The sequence below is a fragment of the Bombus huntii genome, chromosome 6, assembly GCF_024542735.1.
Source record: "Bombus huntii isolate Logan2020A chromosome 6, iyBomHunt1.1, whole genome shotgun sequence".
Lineage (NCBI taxonomy): Eukaryota > Metazoa > Arthropoda > Insecta > Hymenoptera > Apidae > Bombus > Bombus huntii.
In genome coordinates, this window is record NC_066243.1 from 7,171,497 (window position 1) to 7,192,759 (window position 21,263).

The 21,263-nt window shown below is 32.5% G+C and overlaps 1 protein-coding gene and 1 long non-coding RNA gene across 6 annotated transcripts; one reads left to right on the plus strand and one right to left on the minus strand.

Moving 5' to 3' along the window:
* Positions 1-679: 679 nt before the first annotated feature.
* Positions 680-20,634, plus strand: LOC126866573 (protein tramtrack, beta isoform-like). 5 transcript variants are annotated; one of them, XM_050620347.1, is made up of 6 exons: positions 681-1,667; positions 11,019-11,261; positions 11,847-12,238; positions 16,228-16,494; positions 16,758-17,147; positions 17,522-20,634. In XM_050620347.1, exons 2-6 carry the CDS (start codon positions 11,042-11,044, stop codon positions 17,768-17,770), a joined length of 1,518 nt encoding a protein of 505 aa, XP_050476304.1. In that variant the 5' UTR covers positions 681-1,667; positions 11,019-11,041; the 3' UTR covers positions 17,771-20,634. The 5 variants fall into 5 exon arrangements, with proteins under 5 accessions (XP_050476307.1, XP_050476304.1, XP_050476303.1 ...); XM_050620346.1 differs by lacking the exon at positions 681-1,667 and adding an exon at positions 7,675-7,802 and having other exon boundaries at positions 16,228-16,443; XM_050620349.1 differs by lacking the exon at positions 681-1,667 and adding an exon at positions 7,675-7,802 and having other exon boundaries at positions 16,228-16,398.
* Positions 1,578-3,406, minus strand: LOC126866580 (uncharacterized). Its single transcript, XR_007689927.1, has 2 exons — positions 1,982-3,406; positions 1,578-1,716 (listed from the first exon to the last, which is right to left on the minus strand). It is a non-coding gene; the product is annotated as an uncharacterized LOC126866580 (long non-coding RNA).
* Positions 20,635-21,263: the final 629 nt, after the last annotated feature.

Genomic DNA, 21,263 nt, shown 5'->3' on the forward strand with positions numbered 1-21,263 from the left:
GTGCAATCTATTACAGTTTACGTGAACATATGTATATTGTATATTTTACGCATACATTGAGCACGAGTACATATGTATCCATGTCATGATTACGTCAGTACCCATTGCAGTCTGTGCTCATCGTATTGCGATTCTCTTCAACGAGCAGTTTCATGTTCCAAGGTCTTTTATGCGAGTTCAATTTTCGAATTGAATAATGCACTGATAATATTGCCCCCAATGGTATTGGTGAAAGCGACATTCGTATACTAGGAATTTCCTTTACCTTCCATTTAAAAATTGACTTTCTTGATTCAAAGCCAAATTTCTTTATAATGCTATCGCAATCGTTATCGTACTCTTAAAGATAACTGAAAGTAGTGTTAGCCGTAAAGTGAGAATGGAACAAATCTTACCTCGCATGAAACGAGCAAGAACGCGAAAAAGGGAATTCGATTAATATGTAAATAAAAATAAATACAACGATGTGACTGAAGTGATGTTAAAAATTTTAATTATCAAGTACATAATTAATCTCCCCTGAAAGAGATGCACGGCAATTTGTGATCATGCGATATTTTAGAATTTCACAGAACATAACAGGTAAAGTCTCAAAAGTAGACTGTAGGAGATAAAACAGGACGATGGAATTTTTCTCGAGAATAAAACAACCTCAAATCTGAAATACGAAGAAAGCATGGTTAGGGCGGTGTAGAGAGGTAGAGGGGAAAGTCCCTTCTCGCGAACGTCCGATCAGGCTGCCGAGAAGCAACCCTCGTACATAGGAGGGTTCAGGGTGGATAAAGCTGCTGGATACGTAGGGGGTAAGGGATTCGCGCGAAGGGAGGGGACCATCGGTGAAGGGCGGGGGAGGAAGATCCATAGCTGTGTTGGTGTGGTATTGCGTGTGCTTTACACGGAACTGGCGAAGCTAGGAGAACGACGAAAGAGAAACAAACGCTTCGACCTAACACGTTACGCGAAACAAGGATAGGAGTTGCGAACGAGAGAGAAGCTCGTTGAGAAACAAAGAGAAACATATACGATAAAAGTGCGCGTAGAAACGAGACGGAAATGAATGGTACGTGGGAGCAAGGGAGTGAGAGTGCAAGAGAGACCGACGCGGACAGGATCGCAATGTGCGAGAAGAAGAGAGAGGTCTCTCTCCCCATGATGTACGTATACATCCTGGTCCCTTATTCCCTGTACGTGCAAAGGGGGTTTCGAGAGGCTAGCAACGGTGGAGCCACGACAACGAGCTACAACCACGACGGCGAACACGACTACTACGACACCGCGTGGGGGTTGCACGAAGACCCCCTGGTGGGGTTCTGGCTGGCGACCCCACAGTCCCCCGCTGGAAATGATATCAGTCGCGACTCAGTCGAGGGAGCCCCAGCACGTGCCGTGCCCCTCGCAGAGTGAGCTCAATAGCTTGCTCGATTCTTTACTTGGTGTACGTTCTTCGCGTACGCTTTTTTTCGCGGTGCGTGTTTTCGCTCGAAACTGGTTATTTCGGGGAACACGTAAGGGTGTATGGTGGTTGTGGAAAAGGAAAAAGTGAAAACTTGCCGCGGTGTATTTTAACCTACCTCCTCTTCTTGGATTGTACTCGTCGATTGATTTCGTTGGTGATATTTTAATCTCACAAGACTTCCCGTAACTTTCATCCTCTCGTACAATCAAAGGTGAGTGAATCCGAAGAAAATGGCCTTTGGTTAGGGTGCATCCGTCTACCTACGTGAAATAATTTTTTACGCTTATCTTTCGCTCACTCCCGACTATCCCTTGTTTAATTTAAGACACGTTTGGCAAATCGCTGAGCAACATCAGGTTGTTTAATGATCTGAATCAATTATCGAGTCGAACCAACGATAGAAATTTTACAAGGGTGAAATGACATTGCGAAACTGTCGATTAGATATTTGCGCTGACTTCGATTGGGCTTAAGTCTTCGTACGACATCTGTAGGTTACTCCATTAAAATTGCAACAGTTTATACCTTTACTCGTACTGTTTATGATAACTCATCGCACATCGGAACGATGCGATGATTCTATTAAACTTGTTCCTAATAGCTTCATGAAGCGAATGGTTGTAGCTGATCACATAATTGACTGCGAATGCACTTGTACGACATCTACGATATGTCCTGTTAAAGCTGCAACTCCTTTCCTTCCTTCCTTGTCATGTCTCGTACTCAAGTCGATAACCTGATCGCACCTTCTCGTTTACAATTTTTTCATGGAATAACGCAGCTTATAGAAAGAAAAAGCATCTTTGTCGCAATCAAACGCATAATTCTATCAAACGTGTAAATTCGTTTAATTACTTGTAACAGTAGACTGTTGATGTTTCCATTTTGATGGAACGATAAACCTTCTTTTAATATGTTTCATTATTTTCACATTTAACATATGAAAATCACCTCGATTCTTTTTAGCAATCTTACTGTTACGATTTGTTACTTTTTTTTTCGTATATACTCGTATCAAGATCAACACGAACATAATTTCTGTTCAGTTTATTCGTTCTTAAGACCAGAAGATTTTTTAATAAAAGGACAGTCTCATCGTATTAATGCCTCTATATCGGTGCACACGTTCTCGAGACGCGACGACAAGGCGCGGGTATTAATAGAGTCGACGTTGGGACGGGGCACACGGTTTAAACCGACTCTTTGCTCTCTTGATCTTCAGCGTTCTAGAGCGCTCTAACCAGCCACGGGAGATCTTATGCATTCTTGGATACCTTAGTCACGGGAATCAGTGACCTCGATACGTAATTTCAAATAAATCATAATGAATAGGCATTACTGAAATGTGCATTATTTACTCTGAATTTTACAAAATCAGATATTCACGATTGTTTAACTGAATGAAAAGCTTATCATATGCTGCATCATATGTGGATGAAATATGGAATATTAGATAGGTAATTAAGTAACAATTATCACAAGGATGTCTGGAAACAACAGTTAAAGCATACAATAAGTGTATTTAATTTCAATTTTTTCGCTTCAACTGAAGTAAATGATACTTATTGATTCAAAATTTAGAGTTATTCGCATAAAAGCTCTTTTGTTTGATCGAGCCAAAATGCGCTAGATATTAAACGTATCATGTACCATTGGAAGGTAGAAAAGAAGAAGAAAAATTGCTTAACAGATTTTCAGCTATAAATGATTTGAATTAAAATATTTTATGTGTACTTTACTGTATTAGTAGACTGAACAAATGTAACGCGAAAAGAATTCAATGCCAGTGAAAATTTCTGCTTCTGTTCTGCGCTGTTATTTTGGTAGCCTGTTGAGTGGATAGTTTTGGTATGTTTATTATACTTGTATGAGGATACAGATAGTGTGTGCGTATATCGAACATAGGTCGCAGTTATTCGAACGTGAATAAAATTTTCCTTTAAATATCGTAGTAATAACGTAGTAATAAATAACACAATAGAAGATCAGCAAATTATTTTTGTGACTAAGATTCTTTCTTTGTAAAAATGTAAAAATCAGACATAAGGAAACGAAAAAGGAGTACAGGTTTAATCCTTGTAATTACAGTAATTTAAGCCGAAATGTAAGGGAAAAAGTTATACAGTGTTGTATTTTATTTCAACGGTAAATTTTAGGTTTAAATTCAAAGCAATGAAATTTTTAAGCAAGGAACATCCGCTTCTGTACGTAAAACATTGTCTCGATAACTTTATCTTCACAATGTGTACCTATAATGATGATTACACACGCCTGATATCAATCGTTCCTTTATCACAGCGTTATAACATCAAATTGTTAACATTGGGCTCTTCGCAATGAAACTTGTTTTAAATTATCCAAGTAGTATATTTACGTAGTTATATAATTTAAAACAATGTCTGAACAATGAAAAAAATCAGCATCGGTAAATGATGAGATTCTTAAAACTGCAATTAGAAAGAGGGAAAAACTTACCAGTCACGTACTCTAGTAGTCGATAAAAAAGCAAATATACCTACTTATAAAACTTATAAAAACACAGGTTGAACTTTGTTGTTGAGTTATCTTCTTCTCCCATTGCATACACCTGTTCACTACGTAATCAGTGCATATTGTTGAATATGTTTTCCAGTCGTAATACTACGTTAACGTCATTTTGACTACGAATATTTATCTTGTTTTGCTTACGCATTGATTCTTACCTTATTTAGGTATACATATTGCACTATTGGAATGTTATATCAATATTCGAATATGCAAGAGATTATCTTTGCTTGTAGCATATTTCTTACAATAATACTAAGTACCATGTGCACACAAACGAGAAAAGCTTTTATATTATCATATATAATTTATAATTATTATATGGTAAAAAAATTGATTTTCAGAAATCAAACATATATCATTAATATCTCACTTCAATAATTACTAATTCAATATCTTATATTGAAATTTTTACGATGTAAGATTGAGATAGATTGATGTGTTTAACAGATGATTAATAGCCTTCGATGTTTATAAACATCGAATGTATTGTTGTATGTTTGTATTCTACAAATGATTTTTCTATTTCTGAAAAATGTTAAAATATCTAGACATTAACTTTTGCGATAAAATGGTAATACTAAACAACGTTTATCTTTTCATCTACATCTATTTTTGAAAAAATGAGAAATTGTACATTAAATTTAGCTTTGTATTAATAAATTAATCTGTACGGTATATTTAATGATAAACTACAGATTACATTTATTTTATTTTGCATTATCTAGTTGCAGCACATGGTTGTGTAATATGCATTACATAATTATATAATATTTTTCAAATGTTCACACCAGACGAATAGCATGATAAATAGTGACTTCAGTTCAATTATTTCATTGTTAATTGTTTCAATATTTTCAATAATATATCTTTGCCATTTTTCTTCTACAACTATGGAATTGTTATATGTATACAACTGATAAAGATTATGAGTACATTTACAAAATACCTTTTGTTCTAAATCATTATACTAAATAGTTTTTATTTTATACATCGGTTTATCATAAGGTTTATGCTATAAGCTAGCATTAAATAAAAAATATCTCTCCATGCCCAGATAGTTATCTCGAAATAAAGCAATTTTTTATTTTTAATTAGAAAGATGAAAATTACAATCAAATATTTACAACAATTTTTATGATAAAGATATAAAAAATGATCTTCGTTTTACGTAAGTTGTAACGAGCACAGAAATTTAATCTACGGGAAAGATATATCGAATTTAATTAATTTTATAATATCTCAGGACAATCTCAAACTCGATTTTGTTAAAATAAGCGATTGCAACGAAAATCCAAATATTTTCAAATGCAATTTGGAACAGCGAGATTTACATTTATCACGTTCTTGTCCCATAATTTCATTAAACGTTCCATCGTTTAACTGAAAGATTGAAATTTCAAATTTGTCGTTTCATAAATAGAAGTAGCTGCAAGTTGGAGAAATGTCTATGTTTTCGTATCGTTAGTTAACGTGTTCTAAATTCTCTACGCGGTCAGAACCCGATGTGTGCTTTTTTCCATGAACAGACGTTTAGACATTTTTCCACGCGGTGACGAACAACGATCTGTGATGACGGCTCCCTTGGTCGCGCAGGGGGCCGTTCTCTCTCCCAATGGTCGACGATTTTTGTGGCCCCCGCGTCTGCTGTGCGGTGACGTAGTTATGTATGGTAACATGGTTCGAAATGAGAGGGAAAAGGGTGCATTCGGACGACACACGGCCTAGCCCCTTGCAAATGCGTGACGGGGTCCACCAACGAAATTATGGATCGGGCCTAGGTACCACGCCTGCGCATGACCATCGCTAGATCACTCTGCCCTTCAGCCCACTTTCTACTCCCTTGCCATGTATGAATGTTGAACATGAACACCTAGCCATGCATTCTGCTTATAAATCCGTATTTCACTTGCTCTTGCTTGCCTTCTTCGTGCTTTCATTTTGTTACATGAAATATAACATTAATATATACATTAATATATACATTATACGTTAAATTGTGTATCTTTGTGTCCAATTTGTGATCTCTCTATTTAACATAATTGCATAATTTTCAAACTAGGTTATCCAATTAAACAAGGAAAATACGTAATTCAAACCATTTCCCGTGGTCGTTTTCGGTTCTTCTCCTTGTCTAATCCATATTTTCTCCGTTCTACATAATGCATGAATTTTCTTACTGCAGGTACTGTGTGTTAAGCGTTATCGTAATTTAGATGAAAATTCTTCGTGTTCTTCGACGACTGTTGCATTAGATTCATTGTATGTACACTTTTTTCAAGATTTGCATACGGTATCCTCTAACTGATTTTTGACGATTATTTTTCAGAATTTTTTGAGTGTTTGAATATTACTCTCAATACCTTTTCTCTTCGGGTCAGGCTTCTTTGATTTATTTCATGATCCCGACATTAAATATTCATTCAAATATTCATTTTGATTTTCTATCTTTGATGATCCACCTTCTATTTTTTTGTTCATGTATGCACGTTATACGTACGCCCGTGAAAGTACGTATATTTTAAATCGTCGCTTAAATTGTATTGGCTAATAACCGTATCACTTTACCGAGGTATTTTCGTATTTCAATTACTTTAATAAGAAAAATAACTAAATAAACTTTTTCCACTTCATTAAACTGAAAGCAAATCTTAATTTGTACAATTCAATTAAATTAATGCAATTGCTTTTCTAATTAGCTTTTATACGATTATTTCAATTAAAATAATTTAAATATTACTTTTACTCTTGTATTAATTTTATATTTTAAATTTCTCATAGCTACTGGTTTGTATTTCATGAGAGAAAGATAACTATTTGTGCAACATATATATTTACTACAAACATTAATGAGCATATTAACAATAATGAAAATATTTAGACAACAAGTTTTGCATTGACTTGAATGTATCGTATTATATTCTAATTACTAATAAACAAACTAAATTTGTTCTGTAACATAATAGATCGCTTAAATTAGTTAGTAAAAAGTGCAAACTATTTCAATAATTCATTGGACTTATAATTTAAATATTAGCTGTGAATATTTATCAAATCAGATTTTTATTAAATTGTTATCTTTATATTATACTTTATATTATAATAAATATATTTTACAGAATTAAGTAACCATTACAATCAAAAATTGTTTATAATCACCTATTTTTAAGTTAATATGTTATTATGAAATAATATTTACAACAATATTTACAATTAACTAAATAAATTCAATATATGTGATAATAATAATATATAATTTAAGATACAAACTTATCTTCCAAATTATTTTAATGCATAGACGTTTTCATTAGTTATTACACATATTTTGTTTTATCTTCACATTATATGTATAATTAGTATTAAAATTAAATTCACGTCTTCTAATGTATGAAATAAATACATGTGTATAGAAGAGTGCCAAAATGGGCGTCAGAAACCTTTTACGTCATTCTTGTTACTATATAAAACAACAACGAATTTTATCAGATTTTATCAGATGCATTTCATTTTCAAAATTCTGTGAATCAATTCGAATTCACACAAAATCAATAAATTTGCTTCTAAATTATTATTTTATAAAATCTATTAAAAAGCCTGCTTCTCTTAAGCCCAGTACATTGCTACTCGAACATTATTCCAAATCGACCATGGTAGTGCCGACAAATTATTCTCGGCGTTGATCATTGTAGGTGGACTTCCGATTTCGTAAACTCGTTAACTGCACGAACATTCTGCAGTGGTTAGATGTTTAAACATCAACACTACTTCGTTACGGGTACAGCTATAACATACCAATTATTACGTAAATATTACATTGATACAAACAATTAAAGTGATTCTGTGGAACATCTTAGTGAAATTAATACGTCATGAGAATCATTGCGCGTTTCAAATACGCTGAGATATCTTGCTTCTATTGATTGCTAATTGCGTGTCATTCGGTTTATATTTATACTTTCGTTCTTGGAGGATTTCCGAAAGAGTATTACTATAAAGACAAATAAATATGTGCAGTAGTAGAGTGTAGTCACAGAGAAGAATAGGAGAAAAAATTTATTGGAAATAATGTTTACAGAGATTATATAATGAAACAGTATGTTAAGAAAAAATTATAATAATAAATAGATCTTATAATTAATTTGCGAGTTATCTATTCTCTAAAGTAACACGTTACAAGAAAAGGATAAATGTTTACTTTATATTTACTAATAATTTAGTAATATTTGTATTGCTTTTATATACGACAATGTTTAGGTAATTTAGTCTTACACAACCGTTCTACATTAATTATTCTATTAAATATAATAAACATTTAACAAATTATACATTTGTGCAAAAAGTAGTTTCTATCATTAATAATCCTGAAGCAAATTTAAGATTGAATAAAAATTGTATCATTATACAAGGAAACACAAGCATCTTTTTATTATACAGGTATAAAAACCATTATTAATGAATAAATTATTAGATCATTATGACATTGTTTTGATAGTTTTTATTCTATAAATATTGTTTTATCTAATGCATGGTCTTTGAAGAATTTATAGTTTCTTCAGGACAGCGAAACCATTCGGTTTTGCTAGGCGTGCTCTAGATATTGCAATAAAAGCGAAGAATGTTTCTTTCTAATTCAGTCAATTTCCTAATTTATTAAATGTTCAATTACACTGAATGATGTTAGTGATAGACAGATTATGCCATAAATTTGTGCCGCTATACCTTTATCTATCTTAATCTACGAATTTCTTTTATAAATGTAGCACATTTTTATAGTTTATTTGTTTGAAATTTATGTAAGCAAAGAGCCCTTCGTATAGCGAATACTTCTGCATAGTGAAGCATTATGAGCAGAAATACGTATTTCTCTACAATGTTTGGTGTATGCATTTTAAAAATGTATCGAAAAATGCTGTAAGAAACACTTGTGAACTCTACAAAAAAAATCATGTTATTCTTTGTCTGTGACATAGGATTTCAATATCTTCAGAACTAAAATTTCCTTTAAATGATTAAAAATTCATAAGGTTCGTAACCTTTATTCAGCAAGAAAAGCAGAAATGTTTTCATTAAGGAAATATTCGAAATTTTAAGTATGCTAAAGCCAATAATTTTTAGATATTTAAAAAAATTGAAGAAGTTGTCATTTCTGACAGTACATTTATCATAGTGGCAGCATTACAGTGTATGCATCAAGCTACACAAAGATTTTATATATATTTGTATATATTATTAATAAAGAGGTAATTGAGAAAACAATTTGCAATAAGAATGTAATAAATTCGCTAAAAAACAAAATAGTATGGAAATGGAATTAGAAAATAATTTAACGTTTTAACAGAATTTCAAAATGTGCTTGAAATAATTTAAATTTTCATATTTCGATACAATGTTTGGCATAGATGCGCACCGGGCGTGGGTCTTACTTCGTGGTAGAAGTGAAGTCAGGGAGATTCCATGGCTCAAAATAAGATGAAAATCAAGAATAACAAAGTTTGCGTTGGAAGCTTTATTTCTGAGAAGATCGAGTTTGAAAACTTGTCAAATATTTGTGCATTTTATTAATTTTCGATTAGACGATTACGAGTGGACAATTAGCAGAGGGTTATGCTACGCGCAAAAATAAGTGAAAAATATAGAACAACGTCTTCTTGTTTGAAACCTCGTTGTCAGGAAAAGTGAAGTTTGAAAATTTGTCGAATACGCGTGGGCTGAGTAAATAATTCTACATTAAATACACGTATATTCAAATTACTTTCTCCAACACAAACTTTATTTTATATTTTCGAATTATTTTCGCGTGTAGAATAGCTTAAAGCTGATTTTCTTGAAAACGAAATCTCCAGTGCAATTTTGTTATTCTTAATTTTCGTCTTATTTTCAGCCACAGAATGTTCCATAATTTCATTTGTACATAAATTTAGATTCACGTTGTATAGAATATAAATTAGTATTACTTCTGTTTTCATTTCTTAATGTGTCATAAAATAGAATCTCAAGAGATACTTCTCTTTGTTTTTGTACAGAATGGATATTTGTGCAGTAAAATTAATGCTTGATAATTGAACAGAACATGTCTGAATTTGAATGCAAGCGTTGTAAGTATGATTGTAAGAAATGTATGATTTGAAACGTCCTCGATTTATTGTATATACTTGCTAAATTCAGCACAGTTGGTTATTACATAAGAAAATTGTATTATTTTGATGTTTCAACAGAAAGAATTTATACATCACATTTGAGCAACAACTGTTAGCTAACATCTGCTTTATCTGTGGACCTAATTTCTTAACTATAGAAGTACTCAAATAGCCAAGATTCTTAGCTATTTTGTTTACAGAATTATAAGATATAATAATGCTGAAAAGTTTGACACCGCATAACAAATTAATTTGTACAAACGTTGCACAATGAAGAACGATAATTACCTACAACGTGATATTTGTGCGTCTATTCACTTTCCTTTAAGAACTGGAAATGCAAGTTCAAGTTTTATGTCGCTAAATTTTGTGTGAAAAGTGGAATAATATAAATATTCACTCGTGAATTATAGAAAACTGTTAAGAAATTCGTTAATTTCTATTGTTAGATTATTATAAAGGGTAAATATCAAGAAATTTGTTCGCTCGAGATACAGAATATCATATTCGAGCTTATAGAAACTTCTTGTACAAACATCATAAAATAACGCGATCGTTACGTTAAATAATAAGTTTCCCCAACTTTGCAATAATTTTGCAAACACTGAACAGATTGTAATTGGTCTAATTAAAATCGTAATGTGCGATGCATTTGGTAATATATTTATGATTTATGAAAATTAATGTAATTAACGTTTACATCATTTCATCCTAGAAATACTATTTTGGACAAAATTGTTATGAAATCTGTTTAAAAAATTCTATTTATTTAATTATTATCTACGAACAGTACATTTTGTAGTAGAAAAGAATGCAAAAGTTTCAAAAGATGATTTATATTTATCTAACGAATAAATGTGTGACTGTGGTATGTTTGGCAGCGAACACTGAACGCGTCATAACAATGGGTGAGAAAACATTCAACCTAACTTGGAACAATCACCTAGCGAACTTGTCTGGATTGTTTGAAGGACTCTATAAGAGTGGTTCCTTGACTGATACAACGTTAGCTTGTCAAGGTGGAATGTTAAGGGCACATAGACTAGTCTTGGCAGCATGTAGTCCTTATTTTGAAAGAGTTTTCAAAGAACACTATGGTGAACAGCCAATTCTTATTTTAAAAGGTAAGCTTAAAAGGTAAAATTCAGTTTAACAATCGCAATTCTCTAAAATATATGATCTTCTTTTACATATTGATATCAGTGAATTCACTTTTAACGTAGTAGCGTCGAACAACAAAATTTAATGCTGAATTATAGCGTTATAATTATTCGATTCTAATGACGTGCAATAATGTCTGTTTTGAAGTATGATTAAGTATATCAAGGTTGCATTCTTTTATTTCCTTTAACTGTAAATAACACTGTAAATAATATAGCATAGCATAGAACAACATTGAACGTTGAAGAAATACAACGTTGAACAATTTTTGCGTAACAAAGTACAAATTTGAAAAATATTTCTATCGATACATATAAACGGTTTTCTTAATAAATTGATTTCCTACATGAAATTTAAGATACTGTACAGTGGTTTTCCAATCGCGACGAAGAAATTTATGTCTAGTAAACAATATATATTCATACTAGATGCGAGTATGTAAATATTGTGTGAGCTTAGCACGACTGTAGGTGTGCAAATTTATTTAAATTTATGTAGATGCAGTAGATATTGATATGGCTTCTACTTATTTACACCATATCCCGTAGGTGTTGCGGTTGAAGAAATGGAATGTCTTTTGGATTTTATGTACCGTGGTTCGATCGATGTCGCTGAAGAACATTTGCCATCTTTGATTAAAACTGCCACAGATCTAGAGATCCGTGGTCTTTCCGGTGACCAGAGAAATCAAGAAAATAGTCGTAGCCCTTATACGAGAGTGGAAACACGGATGCAACGGTGTCACATAGAGGCGAGAGTTCATACAACGGAGTACATGAAGGAACCGTCCGTGATACCATTTTTACCAAAACAGTCTTCCATAGAGTCATTAGAGGATCACATCAAAGTGGAAGAAATTGAGGTGGAAGACGATCCGATGGTGATCGATGGGCACGAGGAAACGTTCGATGAACCTTTGCGATCGTCGGAAACGCAAATTGTAAGTCCAAATGGTATAATTAAAATAATAGAGAAAATGTGAAACAGTCAAATTATCATAGTGCATAGAATGTACGTGCACGTATGTAATTAGTCACGCAAATCTACCAAATATATACCTGAATCGAACTATGTTAGTTATTGAAATATATTTTATCACGAAACTATTTATACTTATACAAGTATATCGATAAGAAGTTACCTTGAGTTCAATCACTATATTAATGTATCTGTAAAAAGAATGTAAAAAACTAGAACATTAACTTACAAATACCGTGAGATAAAATTACACCAGAGATTACAAAACTTTTAATTTTATCAATGCCAAGAAGAAGATAGCAGGCCATTATTGATGAGGGTGGGGGGATCGATGCAAATGGTACTACTTCCAACATTTGCTGTGATGTAAGATTTGTTGCTTACTCTTTTCTCTTTGTCGAATGACCTCGTTAAAATCATCTCAATTGTTTCAAACATACCCTATTTTATCAGGAATAAGAAATTAAAGCGTCATAAAAAAAAAAGTGGGGGTGACCTCGAAATCTTCGAAAAACCTTCACGAGCAAAAAAATTATTACTGTCATATTACGAGTCTCTTAATACCATAGAACTTTCATAAACAATATTTTTCCATATCTCTAAAAAGAAAAGAAATATTTACGGTGATTAAAGTTATTGTCCCACCTTGTATTGTTTATACATAAGGTGTCTCCGAAATCATTGCACAAGCGGTGCACTCGGGTGGTGATTCTACATGCAAAAATAAATCGATGAAGAAAGAATAACGTTTTTGCGTTTAAGACTTCGTTTTCGAGGAAAATGAGCTCGAAAATCCGTCAGATGCACGCGTGCCAATTGTAAGTTTCCAGGCATTCGACTTGTCTCTCTGCTCGCGGTGGTAATAATTTAATTAGACAAGCAGACTTATACATGCAGCAACGCGTCAAGATTTTGAACGCTTGTTACGTCAATAAAGTGATTTTTAAAAATTAATACTTTTACCCTTATTTCTGAAACCATCGCAAATACGGAGACCGTAGAAATAAGATAGCAGCAATAATAGAAAGCAAATCATAACATTGTTCATGTTTATAAATATAAACACGAGCAGAAAGAGAAGTCGGATACCTTGAAGCTTACAATTAGTACACGTACACTTGACGGATCTTCGAACTTATTTTCCTTGGGAACAAAGTCTTGGACGAAGAAATGTTATTCTTTTTTTCCTCGACTCATTTTTATACGTAGAATCATCCGACCGCTTGTGCTATGATTTCGGAGACACCGTGCATGTACAAATGTAAATGAATTACTATGAGAAAGAGAAAGAAGATTCTTTTTAAATGTTAATGTCAACTAAATGTTGCATTATCTCTGAAACACGTGTAAGATTAATTGCGAATATATTAAAAATTGCGCAAACAAAATGTCATTCCGTGGCAAGAGATTTTAACGATGGGCGATTTATCATAATCAAAGAGAAATCGGGACAGTACAATTTTCATATAGAATATATTCTTTATTCTTTGCTCTTTATCAATACATTTCAATGTCATCTAATTAAGATTAAATGAACTATTATCCATAAAAGGAGGAAAACCGAAATTTCAGTTTACCTGTTCCAATGATTAAAAATAGCGAATGCTATATTCGTTCCACTAACAAATTAATGACATTTGTATAAAAACTTCAGAGGCTGTTTATTTTAAATTGTGTACGTTTTTAACGTGATTGATCCTGTCGCTATAGGTTTTATATGTGAAACATTTAATGTATATAAAGGATTTTAAAAAGCATGGATACAAAATCACTAGTTTCTGATTAGTTTTCTAGACAGTCTTAGTACAGTGCATTCACTGATAGCCACGTAACTATTACGTGTTACCTTAAACTTATCAACCGAATCATTTAAATTTTTTAGTTGTTACCAAGTGACACAAAATAAACGCTGTACTAGCATTATACGGGGTGAGTCATTTAAGTGTTTAAGTTTTTTTTAGCTTGGTGTCGATACTATCAAGCACGTAATAAATCGAAAAATTTTTCAAGGAAATTACATACTTACTTACTTATGTCGAAAAACTATCAATCCAATAGCTACCTTAACTTTTATCTCGTAAAACTTGTCGTAGGGAAAACGCAAGGCACTATACTACTTTTGCACTTGTTTTTCTTATATTTCATACGATAAATTTTACAAGATGAAAGTCAAAACATCTACCAACTAACACTTTTTCCACAAAAATAAGTTAATAATTTTTTTATAAAGAATCTCGAGCTGCGTCGGCTAATGTATTAAAAAATATACGCGTCCGTTTAAAAAGTCAAAGTTGACCTCTTTGACCTTTACGCACCTACCTATGGAAGAACTAATAACGTCAAAATACACTCGCCTTCAAACAATTTAATTTTTACCTGAAACATTTTTTGATATACCTAATTATTGGTATCGAAAATATTTCAACTTAAACTTTTAGGTGATTTATTCTGTATAATCATAGATAAATACATGACGCCATTCATTAGTAGAAAACAGAATTTTGTTGTTTTAACATTGCAGCGTTTATGTACGTTTGTATGGTTATTTCTCAGGTTACAGTTTATTCTTGCACGAAATTTCGAAATAACAGACTTTTCTTTCATGCACGATAAAGTGAGTAGTAACATTAGACACAAACAACTTCTATGAGGAAAACTTTTCCAATTGCAAACACATAAATAGGATTATATCGAGCGCGATATTATTGTACTTACATGTATTTACTTTTAACCGAGACTGAAACGTTGAAAAGTAATTACTATATTAACTGTTTCTAAGAATGTGGAAGATTGAGATCTGTTAGTAATTATATATAAATAGTGATAGTAGCTCATTTACAGAGGAAATAGTTTTGCAAGCAAAGTTGGATTTATAGATAATAATTGAGCGATAAGCAATGAGGAAACAGGAAATCTTGTAATTTTCAGACTAGTGATTTTTCCATGAATGTTTGTTAAGACTTTCTTGCTTATTTTAATGAATGCTACACGCGCTTCAAGTTTGAACGCGTCAGCTCTGTATATTTATATGGGGAACTATCAAGGATTTTTAATGTTAAGAATTAAGAATATTCATGAGTAAGAACAGATTGAGCAATACTTTTTTTTAATATAGTACAGTAAGTTCACTAGTTTTATATAAGATCTGTTTATATATGTACATAATCGAGCCTATTACCTCTAGCAATTGTGCCAAATATTTTATTTATCGGGTCTGTCTAAAATTCTTTGGTTTCTTATCTAAAGAAATCTGGTAGATTTGTTTCTGCATTCTGCTATTTGTTTAATAATTATTCACAGTTGGATTACCAAATACGGGTTAGGTAAAGAAAGGCTCAATACGTATTCTGCTAATTTCTTGTATAAATGATGTTATACTGTAATTCTGTTATGTCGTAAAAGAAGTATTTAATTTAAAAAAATATCCTTTCCTAAACGTAAGTGACGGAACTATGTATTTTATTATAGGCAAGATTTATCATTGTCATCTGTCTGGTAATTCGATAAGAATTTCTAATAAAATATTTATACTGTTCACTTTCTTCCAGAGCGATAAAAGTGTCGCCTTCGAGCACAAATCGACTGTCGCGATACATAGCTTATTGTTCAGATTGAATTTTTCTTTGAAATATTCAGAAACAAGCTTCGTCTACCTAAAAAAATTTGTCTTCATTCTTTTAACGATCGACCTACGTGAAATGTATGCCATTTGTTCATAGAAAATCTACAGGCGAATTGAATGCTGTCAGTTAACTTGAAATTTTTGCAATTTCTCCTTTAGAGTGTTCGCTCGTTATAGCTAGCACGAGCAACGCTTTCATAAGATTCTTTGAAATGCATACAGCAGCAGAAAGTGACCTTTATGTTTAACCTAATACATTCACGCTCTTACAAGCGTAGAATACTTATGACTGGCATCTTAATTTTTTGTAATTTCTTTGCATGACTTAGAGACGTATGCCACCGCCAATGTACAAGCGAGAGACAAGATTTAAAGGTCAGAAAAGGGTCTCGGTGGGACGTTCAACGAGAAACAATGATGTATTAGAATTTAGATCAAAGGAGCGTATAGCTTCGAAAGAAGAGTCTACGAGGGAGAGCTACGAAGACTCGTCGAACACGGTTAAGTCCGAACCAAATTTTAACAACACATCTGCAGATCCTACGGTACCGGATATACAGATGAACGACGACTTACAAGAACGAGATGAAAGTCTGGTATGAGAAGATGATTACAATTGAAATTGCTTTTATGTTTAAGATCATTGATATTTGTATTTGGTATTTCGGTATCTGTTAACGTATGAGCACGATATTCATAAGAATTAGGCAGAATCGGCACTACGATTTCGCGAATATGCATTCTGGTAACACATATCAATTTGTTGAACTTAAATCTAATTATTACTACCGTTCTTGTAAGTTAGGAATCGTCTCCATTACAGGCAATTATTTTCATTACACCGTCATTCTATTTTTAGGAATCGTCAAAGAACATGGATGACAGTCCAAGATTAACTATCAAGAAGAAGGGCGATAATCTTACGAAGAGGTCAGGATTAAACGAAGGAAAAGAAGCCAGACCGATACAGCCCAAGTCTGAAAAAGCACAATATAAACCTTTCTCTTGCGACCTCTGTACTTTAGCCTTTACGAGAGCTTCTCATTTGGCCAGACACAGAAGAGTTCATACGGGTGAACGACCATTTGCCTGTAGCATTTGTCCCCGAATGTTTGCCAGACAGGACAAATTGAAGCAGCATTTGGACTCGCACTTACAATGGCCAAAAAGGAAGAATAGCTTGTCAAGTTCGAGTTGTCAATCAGCACCGTCGGCGGTGGTTAAAGGGAAAAGGGGTAGACCGAGAAAGGTTAGACGCGTTTACATAATATCGTAATCACGTTGTAATCAATTTCGATTTCTAAATGCTCTCGCAGATGACTTTTGTTCCTCTTATTTTCATTTCAACTTTCTCCCCTCCTTTAACATTTGTATTTTTTTTTATCTTAATGTTAAATAATAATTTTTTCCTTTTACAATGAATTCCTCTCTTTAACCTGAATATTGCAGAGTTCTTTTTATTTACAATAGGATGTATTTATTATTTTTTGCATTTCCACCATTTTTCCATCCTTACAGATCCTATTTTCGTGAAAATTCATTCAGAAATATTTTAACTAGCGAGAGTTTAAGCGAGCAGGCAACGGTATAAATCCAGATACTAATACTATAAATATGTGGCAGGTAAATTTAGAACAGTCCGCCATGGAAGAAATTCTGAAATTTGGCGAATTCAGTTCTCTACTAAACAAATCCCATTCGGCGAATGCGACGAGCAAAAATGAAGATTTCGCATCCGTTGAAAACGAAAGAAAAATGAAGGAACAGGAAGAGTATATCGCGGAAGAAGGGAACGAAGATAAAGACAAAGATGCTAACAGAGATAAAGACAATTATGGTTGCCAGGTCGAAAACGGTCAAGATATAGTTTAAATAATTTTTTCTTTACTTTCTCCCGTACTTTAAAAAAAGTATTTTTCTATGGGTAGGAAATCATACGGCTACGGAGTGACGGAAATTACCGAGCATTTTCGATCAACGATTCGAAACAGGTACTTTTCTTGATTTCTCTTTATCAAACGTTCACTAGCGTGAGAATAAACATAAAAGCTAGAAATTTATTAGCATACTTTTAGATACTATGATTAGTAATCTTTTTTATTTGATTTCTAGTTCAACAAAATTTTATGTGCAATAATTCTTGATTCTCGATGTTCGTTCTTCTGCAAAGAAAATTTGCATTCTTTGAACTAGCGAAGTAAATTAGTAATGTCGTAAATTGGTTACAAGTTATATTTCATATTTATATACATAAGATAAATACGCAACGATATGTATTAGGGATATTTTCACTATATACAACGCTAATTAGAAACTATGGTTTCAAAATAAAACGCTAATGGAATGAAACTGATTGTTGTGAGACCATTGTTACTCTTATACGAATTCCACATACTTATTTCGTTTTTATATATTCGTTAATATTACGCTGCTGTGAAAGTAGCTGAGACGATATCGAGATTTACGTAATTCGTATAAATGAAACGTGTACAACACGTTTATTTGAATTACTGGTTGAATGTATAAGAGAATTAGATTATTACACGTATGACGAATCATTCAAAATTCATGTGACGGTTAACAAACGAGCATATGAAGATAATTTCTATAAATAGGCATTCAATAAATAGTATATATAAAAAATGTACATTTGACTCAATACTGAGCGCATTAAAACATACTTTTTGAAGGGACAACATTTATAACTAACATTAGAAACAACGTGCAGGATCATACGAACGATTTAATTACTAAAAATTACGATTAATTTTTCTCCACTAAAATATGATATAACTTTGTCATATTAAATTCGAGTACCACGTTTTGTATATCTTACGTGTCCCCCTTGAATCTCGTCCTAGATGCGAATCAACTTTATAACGAATCTTACCAAATAATTTTGCCACAACTTACGTATTTATTTATTAAGGTTCGCGGTATTCTTGTTGTAGATTAAATAGAAATTTGTTCGAAAGAGTACCTGAAGCACCTATGTTAGATTCGAGACTAACTGATGGTGAACACAGGCCATGTAGGAAAATAATAAACAATCCTTATCTCTCATTTTCCGAGATGGTTGTTTAGGTACCGATAAGTCGAATTCTACGACGATTTACTGTCGTATACACAATATTTCTATCGTAAGATTAGGAGAAGAAATTTATGTTGAAAACTCGACCAAATTACTTAAGCTGCGAGACTGTGGTATGGTTTGCATTGTGAAACTGTTTAACTGATTGAAGCCTAAGTTACAGAATTTGTTCACCTTCTTAGGATACGAGGATAATTATTAATTTAGGGGAATATGTATGTAAATATGTATCGTCTTATCTATGTATTTTCTGATATGCATAGATCGTTTCGGTATTCCTGCTATATTTTTCGGTATTCTACTATATATGTATACGTGCGATATACATATAAGAACATTGAAATAATTTTACAACATTTAAAGGGGCCCAACAGAAATTTTCTTGAGCTTATATTATTTCGATCGTCGCGTTAGCCGAGCTAATATATTTATATTTCGAACATTTGCCTTTAAATATAGGCCTAACAATGGTTGGATCTATTTAAATGCCTAAAAAAAGAAAAAAAGCTCTTAAATGTTCATCGTATTCTGAAGAGTAAAGCAACATTTTTTTTTTTTTTTTTTGTTAAATTTTCGTGCAAATATGAAACGCCGATAAAATTGTCGTTGAAATTAATTCGGAAAGATATATTTCTCTGAATTCATAATTATGAGAAGTAGGCAGTTAAATGTACGACAGTGCAAACTACTTACATCTATGTAGATGAGGCTCAACGATTCTCAGAGCCGAAAAAGAAATGTAGCTTTGAATATTTTGTTATACATGCAATTATAAATACGTCAAGTACAAATGTCCAAATATTAGAATATACGTGTGCGTAAGTGTGCGTGCCTGTCGTACTATAAAAGAAGAAAGAAATACCAGTATGTGTATAGCGTTCAAGAATTATTGGCGAGTGCAATCTTTTTTTTTGTGTTGAATCAAACGATACTTGTTAATCCGTTTCTGTTCCTTTCTTCGACCAAAAGTTTAGCTTCTTAAGGAATTCTCGATTGATTAACATTTTTTGTGTTTTTGTTTTCGTAATTTTATAAGTAGATATATAATTGTGCTTACATTCGGTGGTTCTAGATGAAATAATTCGATGCTTAAAATATGGAAGAACATGCGTTTGTGTGTAGCGGTACTGCTATTTATCCGCATCGATTTGCCATTTGTTTATCCAATTTCATGTTAGCAAAGTATCATTTCGTTCATCTCTTCTCTTCTTATAAATCAATAAGAAATGGCAAATTATCGATTCCATGTTTTAAGCATAAAATAGAAAAAGGAAGAACCAGACAGTTATGAAAATTGAATCGAATTATTTATTTTCATTGATTTCTACAGCTATATAGAACAATGTATTGCGTAGCGTACGTGGTGCCATCCGAATTGTATCTTCCTGTAACATCAGTTGTTGTTGTTGTACGAATTGTATTTTGTTTCGTTAAATTCTTGTTGCTCGACCTACCAGTGTTACACCTCCTGCATTATAACTTTTATTACGGCGATGTGCAATTATTTCAGCGATATGACTGTTTGGTCTGCCGCGGCAAATTACGAGTGTACTTGGTGCAATTACAGCGTCCAGAAGGTCGTACGCGAGTCTTCATATCTTACAGTGTATATTGTGTAGCATGTGTAAATAAATTTTAAAGCCAATGTTTATTTCAATTGATACCTTTTTCTTCTAATTTGTTTTAATATTTTGAAATACTATTAAACTTGTTTTGTCAATTTCTGAAAAGATATCTGTTTAAAGACACATACATACATATATGTAACAACAAGTAAAACAGCTGAACCAGTTACAATAGCGAACGATTATCAGCAACCTAGCATACTTTTTTCTTTCGCATATCCTACGATTATGTACTCTAGAACTATTTGTACTCACTTGCAGCTATATGTTAATATCCTTCGTTGTCTCTTTAAATTAGTTTCACATATACATGTGTGTACCTACATGGGAAATACGAATATTTGTAGAGGGCAGAACAGATGAAAGTTAGAAATTTCTTTTTAGCTAAATGCAATATGTTGTAATTTATATTAATTAGTAAGAAATCTTCATATCAAATATGTTGCGTGTTCTGTAATTACGTATGTTGCGATCGACTTGAAACTGAAAATACGTGGAATTTGTCATGATCCGTTGCAGCAAGATCCTCTTACTGTATATAACAACATACTGTAAAAAAGAACAATTAGAGAAATCGCTGAAATCATTTTTGTAGGAATATTTCTTAATTCGTTTGATTAGATGCACTCATGTCTCACTACACTTTTTA